This window comes from Salvelinus fontinalis, chromosome 31 (genome assembly GCF_029448725.1).
Source record: "Salvelinus fontinalis isolate EN_2023a chromosome 31, ASM2944872v1, whole genome shotgun sequence".
NCBI classification, from domain to species: Eukaryota; Metazoa; Chordata; class Actinopteri; order Salmoniformes; family Salmonidae; genus Salvelinus; species Salvelinus fontinalis.
Window position 1 is genome coordinate 8,713,528 of NC_074695.1, and position 16,965 is coordinate 8,730,492.

General features: G+C 43.2%; 1 protein-coding gene across 6 annotated transcripts in view; it reads right to left on the reverse strand.

The window, feature by feature from the left end:
* LOC129829491 (copine-8-like) overlaps positions 1-16,965 on the reverse strand; it is a 206,233-nt gene that overhangs the window by 67,428 nt on the left and 121,840 nt on the right. For all 6 annotated transcript variants that reach the window (XR_008755400.1, XM_055891203.1, XM_055891202.1 and 3 more), the window contains 2 exons: positions 10,149-10,252; positions 8,311-8,415 (listed from right to left, as the gene is read on the reverse strand). Coding sequence is in view for 5 of the 6 variants with exons in the window: in XM_055891203.1 (XP_055747178.1) it covers positions 8,311-8,415; positions 10,149-10,252 (209 nt within the window). In the remaining variant the exon portion in view is untranslated. The remainder of the gene's footprint in view (positions 1-8,310; positions 8,416-10,148; positions 10,253-16,965) is intronic.

Below are 16,965 nucleotides of genomic sequence, written 5' to 3' on the forward strand. Positions count from 1 at the left end.
GCTCTCGCTGTGTAACAGGTGATATTCCGCCCAACCTCTATATCCCAGGGGCTCTCCAACCCTGTTCCTGCTGCCACCCAGTGCTTCATTTGGGAAAACAAATTAAATCTGTTCGGTGACATCGATAGTAACATGTTTTCACAACGAAAACATTTAATTAAACTGTTTACAGCCCCTCTCTCTGCATGCTGAAGAAAGGAATGAAAGAGAGAGAAGAGGAGATGGAAACGCACAGTGGGGAGGTATTCTGTAGATAAAGGAATGAAAGAGAGAGAAGAGGAGATGGAAACACACAGTGGTGAGGTATTCTGTAGCTAAAGGAATGAAAGAGAGAGAAGAGGAGATGGAAACGCACGGTGGTGAGGTATTCTGTAGCTAAAGGAATGTGCCATCATATTCATTTTCTGAAAATATAAACAAAATGCCCTCATACTAGGCTTTTCAAAATCAAATGCAAGATCACTATAACTGTATGCTAACTCTGCACAATTAATGAACCAACAGTATCGCCGAGGCCTATAGGATATCTCCCAGACTCATGGATATAAAGTTTGGAGCGTAAGGTAACCAGTCCATCCAGTATGCATACTAATACAGTCCACACTCAAAGGTGATTACTAGAATTTAACTATATATATACCTGGTCTATATATATATATATATAGACCAGGTATTCACAAACTGGGGTATGCGCAATGCCGTCGGGGGTACGCTAAAGAAAAAGGTACTTCCGGGCGCCGAGCGAGATGGCTGCCTCGCTTCGCGTTCCTTGGAAAATATGCAGTATTTTGTTTTTTTATGTGTTATTTCTTACATTGGTACCCCAGGTGATCTTAGATGTCATTACATACAGTCGGGAGGAACTACTGAATATACGATTAAGGTCAACTAACCACCGTTCCTACCAGGAATATGACTTTCCCGAAACGGATCCAGTGTTTTGCCTTCCACCCAATACAATGGACCTGATCCCAGCCGGCGAAGCTACACGATGCCGTAAAAGGGGAAAACGTAGCGGTCTCCTGGTCAGGCTTCGGAGACGGGCACATCGCGCTCCACTCCCTAGCATACTACTCGCCAATGTCCAGTCTCTTGACAATAAGGTCGATGAAATCCGAGCACGGGTAACTTTCCAGAGAGACATCAGGGATTGCAACGTGCTCTGCTTCACGGAAACATGGCTAACTCAAAAGACGCTAACGGAGTCGGTGCAGCCAGCTGGTTTCTTCACGCATCGCGCAGACAGAAACAAACATCTTTCTGGTAAGAAGAGGGGCGGGGGGGTATGCCTCATGATTAACGAGACGTGGTGTGACCATCATAACAACACTCAGGAACTCAAGTCATTCTGTTCACCTGATCTAGAACTCCTCACAATCAAATGTCGACCGCATTATCTACCAAGGGAATTCTCTTCGGTCATAATCACAGCCGTATATATTCCCCCCCAAGCAGACACATCGATGGCCCTGAACGAACTCTATCTGACTCTCTGTTAACTGGAAACCACACACCCTGAGGCTGCATTCATCGTAGCTGGGGATTTTAACAAGGCTAATCTAAAAACAAAACTCCCTAAATTCTATCAGCACATCGATTGTCCTACCAGGGCTGGCAAAACTCTGGACCATTGTTATACTAACTTCCGCGACGCATATAAGGCCCTCCCCCGCCCTCCTTTCGGAAAAGCTGACCACGACTCCATTTTGTTGATTCCAGCCTACAAACAGAAATTAAAACTACAAGCTCCCGCGCTCAGGTCTGTTCAACGCTGGTCCGACCAATCTGATTCCACGCTTCAAGACTGCTTCGATCACGCGGATTGGAATATGTTCCGCACCGCGTCCAACAACAACATTGAAGAATATGCTGATTCGGTGAGCGAGTTCATTAGGAAGTGCATTGACGATGTCGTACCCACAGCAACGATTAAAACATTCCCAAACCAGAAACCGTGGATTGACGGCAGCATTCGCGTGAAACTGAAAGCGCGAACCACTGCTTTTAACCAGGGCAAGGTGACCGGAAACATGACCGAATACACACAGTGTAGCTATTCTCTCCGCAAGGCTATCAAACAGGCTAAGTCCCAGTACAGAGACAAAATTGAATCGCAATTCAGCAGCTCAGACACAAGAGGTATGTGGCAGGGTCTACAGTCTATCACGGATTACAAAAAGAAAACCAGCCCCGTCGCGGACCAGGATGTCTTGCTCCCAGACAGGCTAAATACCTTTTTTGCCCGCTTTGAGGACAATACAGTGCCACTGACACGGCCCGCTACCAAAACCTGCGGGCTCTCCTTCACTGCAGCCGAGGTGAGTAAAACATTTAAACGTGTTAACCCTCGCAAGGCTGCAGGCCCAGACGGCATTCCCAGCCGCGTCCTCAGAGCATGCGCAGACCAGCTGGCTGGTGTGTTTACGGACATATTCAATCAATCCTTATCCCAGTCTGCTGTTCCCACATGCTTCAAGAGGGCCACCATTGTTCCTGTTCCCAAGAAAGCTAAGATAACTGAGCTAAACGACTACCGCCCCGTAGCACTCACTTCCGTCATCATGAAGTGCTTTGAGAGACTAGTCAAGGACCATATCACCTCCACCCTACCGGACACCCTAGACCCACTCCAATTTGCTTACCGACCCAATAGGTCCACAGACGACGCAATCGCAACCACACTGCACACTGCCCTAACCCATCTGGACAAGAGGAATACCTATGTGAGAATGCTGTTCATCGACTACAGCTCAGCATTTAACACCATAGTACCCTCCAAACTCGTCATCAAGCTCGAGACCCTGGGTCTCGACCCCGCCCTGTGCAACTTGGTCCTGGACTTCCTGACGGGCCGCCCCCAGGTGGTGAGGGTAGGTAACAACATCTCCACCCCGCTGATCCTCAACACTGGGGCCCCACAAGGGTGCGTTCTGAGCCCTCTCCTGTACTCCCTGTTCACCCACGACTGCGTGGCCATGCACGCCTCCAACTCAATCATCAAGTTTGCGGACGACACTACAGTGGTAGGCTTGATTACCAACAACGACGAGACGGCCTACAGGGAGGAGGTGAGGGCCCTCGGAGTGTGGTGTCAGGAAAATAACCTCACACTCAACGTCAACAAAACAAAGGAGATGATTGTGGACTTCAGGAAACAGCAGAGGGAGCACCCCCCTATCCACATCGACGGGTCAGTAGTGGAGAAGGTGGAAAGTTTTAAGTTCCTCGGTGTACACATCACGGACAAACTGAATTGGTCCACCCACACAGACAGCGTTGTGAAGAAGGCGCAGCAGCGCCTCTTCAACCTCAGGAGGCTGAAGAAATTCGGCTTGTCACCAAAAGCACTCACAAACTTCTACAGATGCACAATCGAGAGCATCCTGTCGGGCTGTATCACCGCCTGGTACGGCAACTGCTCCGCACACAACCGTAAGGCTCTCCAGAGGGTAGTGAGGTCGGCAGAACGCATCACCCGGGGCAAACTACCTGCCCTCCAGGACACCTACACCACCCGATGTCACAGGAAGGCCATAAAGATCATCAAGGACAACAACCACCCAAGCCACTGCCTGTTCACCCCGCTATCATCCAGAAGGCGAGGTCAGTACAGGTGCATCCAAGCAGGGACCGAGAGACTGAAAAACAGCTTCTATCTCAAGGCCATCAGACTGTTAAACAGCCACCACTAACATTTAGCGGCCGCTGCCAACATACTGACTCAACTCCAGCCACTTTAAAAATGGGAATTGATGGAAATTATGTAAAAATGTACCACCAGCCACTTTAAACAATGCCACCTAATATAATGTTTACATACCCTACATTACACATCTCTTATGTATATGTATATACTGTACTCTATATCATCTACTGCATCTTGCCATCTTATGTAATACATGGACCACTAGCCACTTTAAACTATGCCACTTTATGTTTACATACCCTACAGTACTCATCTCATAGGTATATACCGTACTCTATACCATGTACTGCACCATTGCCTATGCCGTTCTGTACCATCACTCATTCATATATCTTTATGTACATATTCTTTATCCCTTTACACTTGCGTGTATAAGGTAGTAGTTGCGGAATTGTTAGGTTAGATTACTTGTTGTTATTACTGCATTGTCGGAACTAGAAGCACAAGCATTTCGCTACACTCGCATTAACATCTGCTAACCATGTGTATGTGACTAATAAAATTTGATTTGATTGATTTGATTAATTCACACTTTTTTAAAATTATTATAATAATAATTCACATTTTCGAACAGTACATTTATTTTTTCCAACGGGGTAATTACATTTGGGTGAGATTTTTTCCCTCGCCTGAGTAGCCTTGTTTCAAAATAACATTAAACCATCTAGGTGTTCAGCGAAATAACCACCACAATGTCAAATACAGGTAGCCTAGTCAAATAATTAACATCCAATCACATTAACCGTTGCTCTATCGCGGGAACTCCACTAAAGGTCCGTATGTAGCCAGACGTAGCCGCTGCTCATTCCGTTTGCTCGAAAATTGATTAATGGTTAAAAAATGTAAGGCCCGTGTCCATAGAGACACATACCAGCTCTACTGGTAGTACTGCTACTACCAGCAGTACTACACCTGCACCTGTCGACGACACAAGTTGTTCTGCTTCCACGAGCACATCCAATGCTAGCATCAGTAATTCTACGTTTGTTGTTAGCCCAGCTAGCATTGACACTGACAGTTATGAATCTGATGCAGCCGAAGAGCTACTGCCCCCTTACCCGGGAAAGCACCGAACAACAGACAGGGACGTTGGACCATCGAACAGGCGCAAATATGATGAGAACTACGTTGATTTGGGGTTCACTTATATTGGGAGTAGTGCCTTTCCTCAGCCACAGTGTGTTATACGTGCAAAAGTACTATGTCACAACTCAATGAAACATTCACTCTTTTAGAAACAAATTATGGAGGACTTAATTCTTCCTGCTGCCGCGGATATGGCTGGGACAACGCTGGGGGAAAAGGCCTAAACAACTATACAGACAATGACTTCAAACAACACGAAGCAACAGTGACATGGCAGGAGATGTTTTGAAACAATTACTGCTTCACATACAAGCCAGTGAATTATATTATACAGCTAGATGAGTCAACAGACGTGGCAGGCCTGGCACAGCTCCTGGTGTATGTCCGTTACGTTTATGGGGGGTCAATTAAGGAAGACATCCTCTTCTGCAAACCACTGGAAACCAGGACAACAGGAGAGGATATTTTTAAAGCACTGGACAGCTTTGTGACATCAAATGGACTTTGGTGGTCAAGATGTGTTGGTGTCTGTACTGATGCAGCAAAAGTCATGACAGGGAGACATAGTGGAGTGGTAACGCGCGTGCAAGCAGTTCCTCCCAACGCTTCTTGAGTACACTGCAGCATCCACCGAGAGGCTCTTGCTGCCAAAGGAATGCCTGAAAGATGTTTTGGACACTACAGTGAAAATGGTTAACTTTGTTAAAGCAAGACCTCTGAACTCTCGTGTATTTTCTGCATTATGCAATGATATGGGCAGCAACCATGTAACGCTTTTACAACATACAGAAGTGCGCTAGTTATCAAGGGGCAAAGTATTGACACGTTTTTTTAATTGAGAGACGAGCTTAAAGTTTTCTTTGCTGACCATAATTTCACTTGTCTGACTGCTTGCATGATGACGAGTTTCTCACACAACTGGCTTATCTGGGGGATGTTTTTTCTCGCCTGAATGATCTGAATCTAGGATTACAGAGACTCTCTGCAACTATATTCAATGTGCGGGACAAAATTGAGGAGATGATTAAGAAGTTGGAGCTCTTAACAAGGACAACACACAGGTCTTTCCATCATTGTATGATTTTTTGTGTGCAAATTAACTCAAGCTTAGAGACAATGTCAAATGTGATATAGCGAAGCACCTGAGTGAGTTGGGTGCGCAATTACGCAGGTACTTTCCCGAAACGGATGACACAAACAACTGGATTCATTATTCCTTTCATGCCCTGCCTCCAGTCCACTTACCAATATCTGAACAAGAGAGCCCCATCAAAATTGCAACAAGCGGTTCTGTGAAAATGTTATTTAATCAGAAGCCACTGCCAGATTTCTGGATTGGGCTGCGCTCAGAGTATCCTGCCTTGGCAAATCACGCTGTTAAAACACTGATGCCCTTTGCAACCACGTACCTATGTGAGAGTGGATTCTCGGCCCTCACTAGCATGAACACTAAATACGGGCACAGACTGTGTGTGGAAACTGATTTAAGGCTGAGACTCTCTCCAATACAACCCAACGTTGCAGAGTTATGAGCATCTTTTCAAGCGCACCCTTCTCATTAACTTGTGGTGAGTTATTCACAATTGTCGATGAACAAATAAAGTTTTATATGTCAAATGGCTAAATAAAGAGCAAAATGATTGATTATTATTTTTATATTATTATTTGTGCCCTGGTCCTATAAGAGCTCTTTGTCACTTCTCACGAGCCGGGTTGTGACAAAAACTCACACTCATTCTTATGTTTAATAAATGTATCGTATAGTGTGTGTGTGTGTGTGTGGCAGACTTACAATGATGGCAAAAAACAACATTTGAGAGTGCGTTGACCCTAGTGCTAGAGGGGTTATAGCTGGAGGTTGAATGTTTGAAGGGGTACGGAAGTATAAACGTTTGGGTACCACTGGGCTAGTAATGATGTACCAAAGACATCTTAAATCAGTTTGTTTGATGTTTTTCTGCCATGCATAATATGCGGAAGGCTATGTATTGTATAACAGCACACTGATTATTTTATTTCATGTTTTTGGTCTCATATATACAGTGCCTTCAGAAATAATTCATACCCATCAACTTATTCCACATTTTGTTGTGTAACAGCCTGAATTCAAAATGGATTAAATTGATTTTTCCCCCCCTCACCCATCTACACACAATACCACATAATGACAAAGTGAAAACATTTATTGAATATGAAATACAGAAATATCTCATTTACATAAGAATTCAGACTTCCGAGCCAATAATTTGTAGAAGCACCTTTGGTAGCTATTACAGCTGACTTTCTGGGTAAGTCTCTAAGAGCTGTGAGTCTTTCTGGGTAAGTCTCTAAGAGCTGAGAGTCTTTCTGGGTAAGTCTCTAAGAGCTGTGAGTCTTTCTGGGTAAGTCTCTAAGAGCTGTGAGTCTTTCTGGGTAAGTCTCTAAGAGCTGAGAGTCTTTCTGGGTAAGTCTCTAAGAGCTGTGAGTCTTTCTGGGTAAGTCTCTAAGAGCTGTGAGTCTTTCTGGGTAAGTCTCTAAGAGCTGTGAGTCTTTCTGGGTATGTCTCTAAGAGCTTTCCACATCTGGATTGTGAAACATTTGCCCATTATTATTTTCAAAATTCTTCGAGCTCTGTCAAATTGGTTGTTGATCATTGCTTGACAACCATTTTCAGGTCTTGCCATAGATTTTCAAGTAGATTTAAGTCAAAACTGTAACTCTGCCACTCAGGAACATTGAGTGTCTTCTTGGTAAACAACTCCAGTGTAGATTTGGCCTTGTGTTTCAGGTTATTGTCCTGCCGAAAGGTAAATTAATATCCCAGTGACTGGTGGAAAGCAGACTGAACCAAGTTTCCTTCTAGGATTTTGCCTGTGCTTAGCTTCATTACGTTTCTTTTTTTATCCGGAAAAACTCCCCACTACTTAATGATTACAAGCATACCCATAACATGATGCAACCACCACTATGTTTGAAAATATAAAGAGTGGTACTCAGTAATGTGTTGTATTGGATTTGCCCCAACCATAGCCACATTTTTTGCAGTATTACTTTAGTGCCTTGTTTGCTAACAGGATGCATGTTCTGGAATATTTGTATTCTGTACAGGCTTCCTTCTCTTCACTCTGTCAATTAGGTTAGTACTGTGGAGTGACTGCAATGTTGTTGATCCATCCTCAGTTTTCTCCTATTAGAGCCATTAAACTCGGTAACTGTTTTCAAGTCACCATTGGCCTCATGGTGAAAACCCTGAGCGGTTTCCTTTCTCTCCAGCAACTGAGTTAGGAAGGACGCCTGTATCTTTGTAGTGACTGGATGTATTGATACACAATCCATAGTGTAATTAATAACATCACCATGCTCAAAGGGATACTCAATGTCTGTTTTTCTTTTTTACCCATCGTCCAATAGGTGTGCTTCATTGCGAAGCATTGAAAAACCTCCCTGGTCTTTGTGGTTGAATCTGTTTATGAAATTCTATCTGTATGTATGTGTGTGTGTGTGTGTCTATATCCATCTGTGTGAGTGTATAACAGTACCTATGGAAGTCTCCGTTGCACAGTGCTCTGACAGGAATGGCGATGGCCTGCCACACTGGGTTTAGAGTGTTCTTCACAACCTCCGTCTTGTGGCAGATAGTAAACCTGGACAGACGGAAGAATGAATACAGCCCGACAACATCTTCCCCAACCTAACACCTAACACCTACTTAACTCTACAATGGATATAGTCTTGTTTGAACACTTAGCTAAACATTTAAATATATAGTTAAAAACATACATTCGGAAAGTATTCAGACCTTGACTTTTTCCACATTTTGTTACATTACAGCCTTATTCTAAAATTGATTAAATTGTCCCCCCCCCCCCCGATTATCAATTTACACACAATACCCCATAATGGCATAGCAAAAACAGGTTATAGAATTGTTGGCAAATGTATAAAATAAAATAAAAAAATGAAGTATCACATTTACATAAGTATTCAGACCCTTTACTCAGTACTTTGTTGAAGCACCACTGGCAACGATTACAGCCTCGAGTCTTTTTGGGTATGACGCTACAAGCTTGGCACACCTGTATTTGGGGAGCATCTCCCATTCTTCTCTGCAGATCCTCTCAAGCTCTGTCAGGTTGGATGGGGAATCTCGCTGCACAGCTATTTTCAGGTCTCTCCAGAGATGTTTGATCGGGTTCAAGTCCGGGCTCTGAATGGGCCACTCAAGGACATTCAGAGACTTGTTCCGAAGTCACTCCTGTGTTGTCTTGGCTGTGTGCTTAGGGTCATTGTCCTGTTGGAAGGTGAACCTTCACCCCAGTCTGAGGTCCTGAGTGCTCTGGAGGAGGTTTTCATCAAGGATCTCTCTGTACTTTGCTCCGTTCATCTTTCCCTCAATCCTAACTAGTCTCCCAGTCCCTGCCGCTGAAAAACATCCCCACAGCATGATGCTGCCACCACCATGCTTCACCTTAGGGATGGTGCCAGGATTCCTCCAGATGTGGCCCTTGGCATTCAGGCCAAAGAGTTCAATCATGGTTTCATCAGACCAGAGAATCTTGTTTCTCATGGTCGGAGAGTCTTTAGGTGCCTTTTGGCAAACTCCAAGCGGGCTGTCATGTGCCTTTTACTGAGGAGTAGCTTCCGTCTGGCCACTCTACCATAAAGGCCTGATTGGTGGAGTTCTGCAGCGATGGTTGTCCTTCTGGAAGGTTCTCCCATCTACACAAAGGAACTCTAGAGTTCTGTCAAAACTATGAAATAATACATATGGAATCATGTAGTAAGCTAAAAAGTGTTAAACGAATCTAAATATATTTTATGTTTGAGATTCTTCAAATAGCCACCCTTTACCTTGATGACAGCTTTGCACACTCTTGGCATTCTCTCAACCAGCTTGATGAGATAGTCATCAGGAATGTTTTTCAATTAACAGGTGTGCCTCCTTAAAAGTTATTTGTGGAATTTCTTTCCTTAATGCGTTTGAGCCAATCAGTTGTGTTGTGACAAGGTAGGCTGAATACCAAACTGTGCCCAGGAGCCCTGACTCCTCCCATTAATAATTTTAGTCACTCTCACTCAGATATCATTAACACCACATAACATTTGTAGAATTGCAGAAAATGTGCTTCAAAACTGCACATATTGCTCTCCAACCCATGGCAAAATTGGTAGAATTTCAGGAAACTTGCTTTAAAACTGCAGCATTTTCTCTCCGCCCCATGGTATAATGTGTAGAATTGTTGGAAATAAATGTAATATTTTCTCTCTGCCCGTCAAGAGGTGGGGCCACTAGAACATTTTGCCCTCATACTTCTCTTTGTTAAAACAGTAGATTAGAGGCAGAAAACAAAGAGAAAAACAGGAACGAAGAACTCACGTTCCATCCTCGTTACTCCGATAGAAGACCAGGAAGGGGTCCGACTTCCCAAAGAAGTCTTTCCTGTCCAGCTTGTGGGCACAGAACTGCATGGTGGCAACTTCCTGGAGCAGAGAGAGAGAGAGAGGAAGAGGGAGAAAGAGAGAGAGAGGGGGGACAGAGAGGGGGGGGGGCAGAGAGAGAGGGGAAGAGGGAGAAAGAGGGGGTGGCAGAGAGAGAGAGGGGAAGAGAGCGAAAGAGAGAGAGAGGGAGGGGGGGCAGAGAGAGGGAGGGCAGAGAGAGAGAGAGTGAGGGGGACAGAGAGAGTGAGGGGGACAGAGAGAGAGAGAGAGATGGAGGGTGGGAGATGGAGGGAGGCAGAGTGAGAGAGATGACCAAGAGAGAGAACGGAGAAAAAGACAGAGAGAGGGGACAGAGAGGGAGAGAGAGGAGACGTTACATTGTAAATCTCCAGCAGGATTGCAGGTTCTCTGTATGCTTCCTGTTGTATTTTGTATACGGTGTCTTGTGCCAAGATATAAAAGCACTGAACGACCAAATAAACCCATTGGCTGCATCCTAATAAGCAACACACCACAGCAGCATCGCATAGCCAGTGAGCCCTGATTTTAAAATCCAAAATCCTAGCTAAAGAAAGAACAAACACATTAATAATTATTACTCAAGTCATGTTCTGCATTCAAAACTAGGAGTATCGAAAAGCAACGTTTAAAATGTAATGTGCAACCTTGTGGTTGCGAAGGTTGTGATTACAGCCCTAAACGCCTGAGAGTGCATACAAAACGGGGCTCTGAAATAGAATAGGTTTAGAAAATGAAAATGGCCTTTAAGTCTCTGTATGGAGGGTGGGATAGAGGGGGTTTAGTTCAGCTAATGATACATTTTAAAGCCTGGTATTATTATCATAATCACACTCATTCTGGCAGCATTTTAGTGTTCACGCACCGCCATTATGGAGACAATGGGTACTTCCCAAATTGTACCCCATTTCCTACGTAGAGCACTCCTTTTGACCTCGGCCAAAGGGTTCTAACCAGAGACAAGGGTGCAGTTAGAGACAAGGGTGCTATTTGGTACACATAAAAATTAATGCTCCCCAACCCCGTAATGGCTGTATTGTATGTAATGTCTGTAATGGCTGTGCTGCCAGAGTAATGGCTGTAATGGCTGTGCTGCCAGAGTAATGTTTGTCATGGGAAGGAAAGGGAAAGGGGGATACCTAGTCAGTTGACCAACTGAGTGCCTTCAACTGAAATGTGTCTCCGGATTTAACCCAACCCCTCTGAATCAGAGAAGTGCCGGGGGCTGCCTTAATCGACATCCACGTCTTCGGCGCCCGGGGAACTGTAATGTCTATAATGGCTGTGCTGCCAGAGTAATGTCTGTCATGGCTGTGCTGCCAGAGTAATGTCTGTCATGGCTGTGCTGCCAGAGTAATGTCTGTCATGGCTGTGCTGCCAGAGTAATGTCTGTCATGGCTGTGCTGCCAGAGTAATGTCTGTCATGGCTGTGCTGCCAGAGTAATGTCTGTCATGGCTGTGCTGCCAGAGTAATGTCTGTCATGGCTGTGCTGCCGGGTGCAGTACATTACAATACAATACAGTATGCTACAGAATAGTATTCTACAGTATAAAACAGTATAGTGCAGTACAGTACAATACAGTATAATACAGTACAGTATAGTGCAGTACAGTACAATACAGTATAGTGCAGTACAGTATAGTGCAGTACAGTACAATACAGTACAGTGCAGTACAGTACAATACAGTATAGTACAGTACAGTATAATACAGTACAGTATAATACAGTACAGTATAATACAGTACAGTATAATACAGTACAGTATAATACAGTACAGTATAATACAGTACAGTGCAGTATAATACAGTACAGTGCAGTATAATACAGTACAGTAAAGTATAATACAGTACAGTGGAGTACAGTATAGTGCAGTACAGTATAATACAATATAGTGCAGTACAGTACAAGTACAAGACAGTACAATACAGTATAGTATAGTACAGTAAAATACAGTCTAGTACAGGCAAATAAAGTATAGTATAATACAGTATAGTACAGTACAATACGGTGTAGTGCAGTACAATACAATACAGTATTATACAGTAAAATACAGTACAGTAAAATACAGCACAATACAGTACAGTGCAGTACAGTACAATACAGTATAGTGCAGTATAGTATAATACAGTATAATGCAGTACAGTATAATACAGTATACAGTATAGTGCAGTACTGTATAATGCAGTATAGTGCAGTACAGTATAATACAGCACATTACAGTATAATACAGTATAGTGCAGTACAATATAATACAGTATAATACAGTATAGTTTAGTACAGTATAATACAGTATAGTGCAGTACTGTATAATGCAGTATAGTGCAGTGCAGTATAATACAGCATATTACAGTATAATACAGTATACTACAGTATAGTGCAGTACAGTATAATACAGAATAATACAGTATAGTGCAGTACAGTATAATACGGAATAGTACAATAGAGTGCAGTACAGTATATTACAGTACAGTGCAGTGCAGTACAGTATAATACAATATAATACAGTATAGTATAGAGGATGAGACTGCAGCATCTCAATAGGGCACAGTCATCAGATATGAATGGAAGCCCAATTTTCACCAAGTTGTCATTCATTCATGTGTAGACAAAACCATTTTCTTCTCTCTCTAAAAGGCAGCCAATAGCCATCAGGTCTTTGTCACATAGATAATGATGTGGTTTCTCACAGCCTGAAAACATGTTCTCTATCGATCCTCATGACCCACATCACTCACAGTACATCCTCTGACCTGCTCCACAAACTACCACAACCTCCACAACCAGGCTCCAGGTCTTGGACAGCAGCCCACAACTGGACTACCAAACCTGGGTTCAACTAGTATTTGTTTACTGTGGTTGATTGAGCTTGCCTAGCACAGTGGAACCAATGAAACCGAGGTCTGCCTTGGCCAGCAGCCCACAACTGGACTACCAAACCTGGGTTCAACTAGTATTTGTTTACTGTGGTTGATTGAGCTTGCCTAGCACAGTGGAACCAATGAAACCGAGCTCTGCTTTAGCCAGCAGCCCACAACTGGACTAGCAAACCTGGGTTCAACTAGTATTTGTTTACTGTGGTTGATTGAGCTTGCCTAGCACAAGTGGAACCAATGAAACCGAGCTCTGCTTTAGCCAGCAGCCCACAACTGGACTACCAAACCTGGGTTCAACTCGTATTTGTTCACTTTAGCTGCGGTTGATTGAGCTTGCCTAGCACAAGTGGAACCAATGAAACCGAGGTCTGCCTTGGACAACAGCCCACAACTCTAACTGGGCTACAACCTCTGCCTCCTCAAAGCACAGTCCCTAGGCTACGTTCCATTATACACACTAACATACCACTTAGAATGTACACCCAATACTGCTTTATACCAAAATTGCTACTAATATGGACCTTGGAACGGTACCTGGGACAGAATATCTGATGGATGTAATAGTGCAGAATTAAATTAAATGTTTTCGTCTGAAAACTGAGCAGCTCTGATTAGCTCTGTAAAATCCAATCAACACAGTTGGAAAAACAAGATTATAATTTTGAAGGTGAGAGAAAAGTTAACTGCTGATTACAACTGTGGTGACTAAATGGACTCAAGATGTTGTATTGCTGTTTTCTCTTCAGACGTAATCACTCTACCAGTTATTATATTGGTGCAATTATCTCTGTCTTGGTCTCTGTTTCTGTCTGTGACTAGAGTTGCTGTTGCTGTTGTTGCTGATGTTGATGTTGCTGATGTTGATGTTGCTGATGTTGATGTTGCTGATGTTGATGTTGCTGATGTTGTTGTTGTTGTTTCTGTTGTTGTTGTTGCTGTTGTTGTTGTTGCTGTTGTTGTTGTTGCTGTTGTTGTTCTGTCTTAAAACAATAGAAGAAAGCGAGTCATTAAATGTGTTGCCAGGCTGTAGCTATGGATTTAGCAAAACAAGATAGCGACCTATTGCGTGACTCGACGGTACCGATATGAAACCATCACTTTACACCGACGGTACCGATATGGAACCATCCCTTTACACCGACGGTACCGATATGGAACCATCACTTTACACCAACGGTACCGATATGAAACCATCACTTTACACCTACGGTACCGATATGGGACCATCACTTTACACCTACCGTACCGATATGGGACCATCACTTTACACCTACGGTACCGATATGGGACCATCACTTTACACCTACGGTACCGATATGGGACCATCACTTTACACCTACGGTACCGATATGGGACCATCACTTTACACCAACGGTACCGATATGGGACCATCACTTCACACCGACGGTACCGATATGGGACCATCACTTTACACCTACGGTACCGATATGGAACCATCACTTTACACCGACGGTACCGATATGGAACCATCACTTTATACCTACCGTACCGATATGGAACCATCACTTTACACCTACCGTACCGATATGGGACCATCACTTTACACCTACGGTACCGATATGGAACCATCACTTTACACCTACGGTACCGATATGGAACCATCACTTTACACCGACGGTACCGATATGGAACCATCACTTTACACCTATCGTACCGATATGGGACCATCACTTTACACCTACGGTACCGATATGGAACCATCACTTTACACCTACGGTACCGATATGGAACCATCACTTTACACCGACGGTACCGATATGGAACCATCACGTTACACCTGATACACCGCAAATCTTAATTAGTGACACCAGGACCTTGTTGTGACTCATATCTCAGTCTTTAGTACTTGGGGAAACTCAGTGTAAAATGTTCTTGTTTCGTATTGATTGCATTGATGATGTGACTCTGTGACAGAGCCTGGGGAGAGCCACTGCCACGGACCAGAGCTAAGAGGGTCTCAGGGTACAGAGGCTCAGTGAGGCAGAGTTAACAGTTCAAACTTACGTTTTATTTCATAATTAACCAACAGAAATGCTTAAAGTATAACTTCAGAAACAAAGACGCTCTTAACCTAAACGCCAGTCACGCCCCCAGCAGCACCAGAAGCAGCAGCGTAATCAAGTATTGGGGCTGATTGTCCAGCCAATCACACAGTTGATTGGCTTATAATCCTCAACTGGGCTCCATTAGCCTCCCGTCTCGGAAGGTTCTGGTAGGTCCCGGAAGGAGGTGTGAGGGTGTTGCAAGAGGGCTTGCCACTTCGAGCGCCACAGACTCAGTAAAAACTATTGTTCACAAAAAAATAAGTTTGAAGTAACTTGAAGTAATAAAAAGTCAACAACCACGTACAGTCGTTGTATTTTAACTTTTTTTGTACATAATGTTTCGTCATCATTTCCTATTTTTTACTCAAGATACAAACTTATACCAACGAACAACAACTTAGACACACACACCACATCTCATCTGCTCAGACCTGCATGCTAACATCCTCACACCAATTAGTTTTTCTTGGTCGTCCATTTTAAGATTGAAATAATAATGTTAATGATGGCGGATTGATTGATTTCCAAGTTTTTAGTATACATTTTGTCAAGATGAGAATCGTCCAGCCCGTTGTGTATCCCACTACACTCCCGTATGACATGTCTTGAAATATGCAGACAGACGAATTAAAAGTACATTTGAATACTTCTGACAGACAACTTTCTAGCACCATCCACAACTTCTGGACTTCGCAGCATTCCCAGAAATCATGGCTTATTGAGTCATTATTAGTTTTACACTTGAGACGTGACTCTGCCGTTCTGCTGTAGAATTTGTGAATTTTGTCTCTTGTATAATATATTCTATACATTCCTTTATATTGGATTAGGTGTGCATTTTCGTTAACTGTAATTTTGTTAGTTTTGCTCTAACTTCCCCTCCATCTTGCGCCAACATCAGTTCTTGGTTCCAATAGTTTATATATTTCTCTAAGAGATTGTCAGTTGGATGTTCTCTGCATGGTTTTGTATATATTCCCTATTTTATGAACACCCCTTTTCTGACTCAAATAAGCTTCCCTCAAGGTTCGGATCATTTCCTATGACTGAAAAGAGCTTCTGGACATCAAACAAGCGATCAATTACCTCGATTTGGACAAAAAAATCTACTTCAACGAGTCGGCAGCTCTGGATGTTCTGCTTACTCCGGACCATGGCCCGGTTGCATGAAACCTCTTAAGTGTTTCCCTTGAGGGTTTACCTTAAGGTATACTTTTCCCTTACCAAAGGGAATTGATTAAGGGCATTAATTTGAAGGCATGTATGGCAGAAATAGCTTTTGGTTACCATGGAGACGGCCTGATTCAATGACTAGAGGTCTCCTCAAAGAGATCGCTTTCATTTTGTGAGATAGCAAAACAGAACTTCTACAATCAAGACAGGATAACCAAAATACTTTAGAAGATAATAAACCATGTTTTTATAGTTACTTTTTCTCAACTTGTTTATATTACTTTCTAGTAAGTCAAGCTAGCTGACAGAGTAGCTATAGCTAACTAGCCTAGCTAGCTTTGTAGCCATGGATTGCACATTTTATTAGCTAGCTAGCTGGTTGATCTTTACCGTTTGTAACCACAGCAGATGAAAGAAACATTAATCTCCACAAATGTGGTTTCATTTCTACCCTTACTGAATGATGCAGAGAATTGACCTCATGGGCACCCTTACATTTTTCACTTAATTTAAGGGGGAAATCCACCTTAAAATGTTTTGTGTAACTGACTTTATTTAAGGAAACTTTATGGGAAAGATGAGGGGAAAATGTACTTAAGGTGTTTATGCAACTGGGCCATGTAC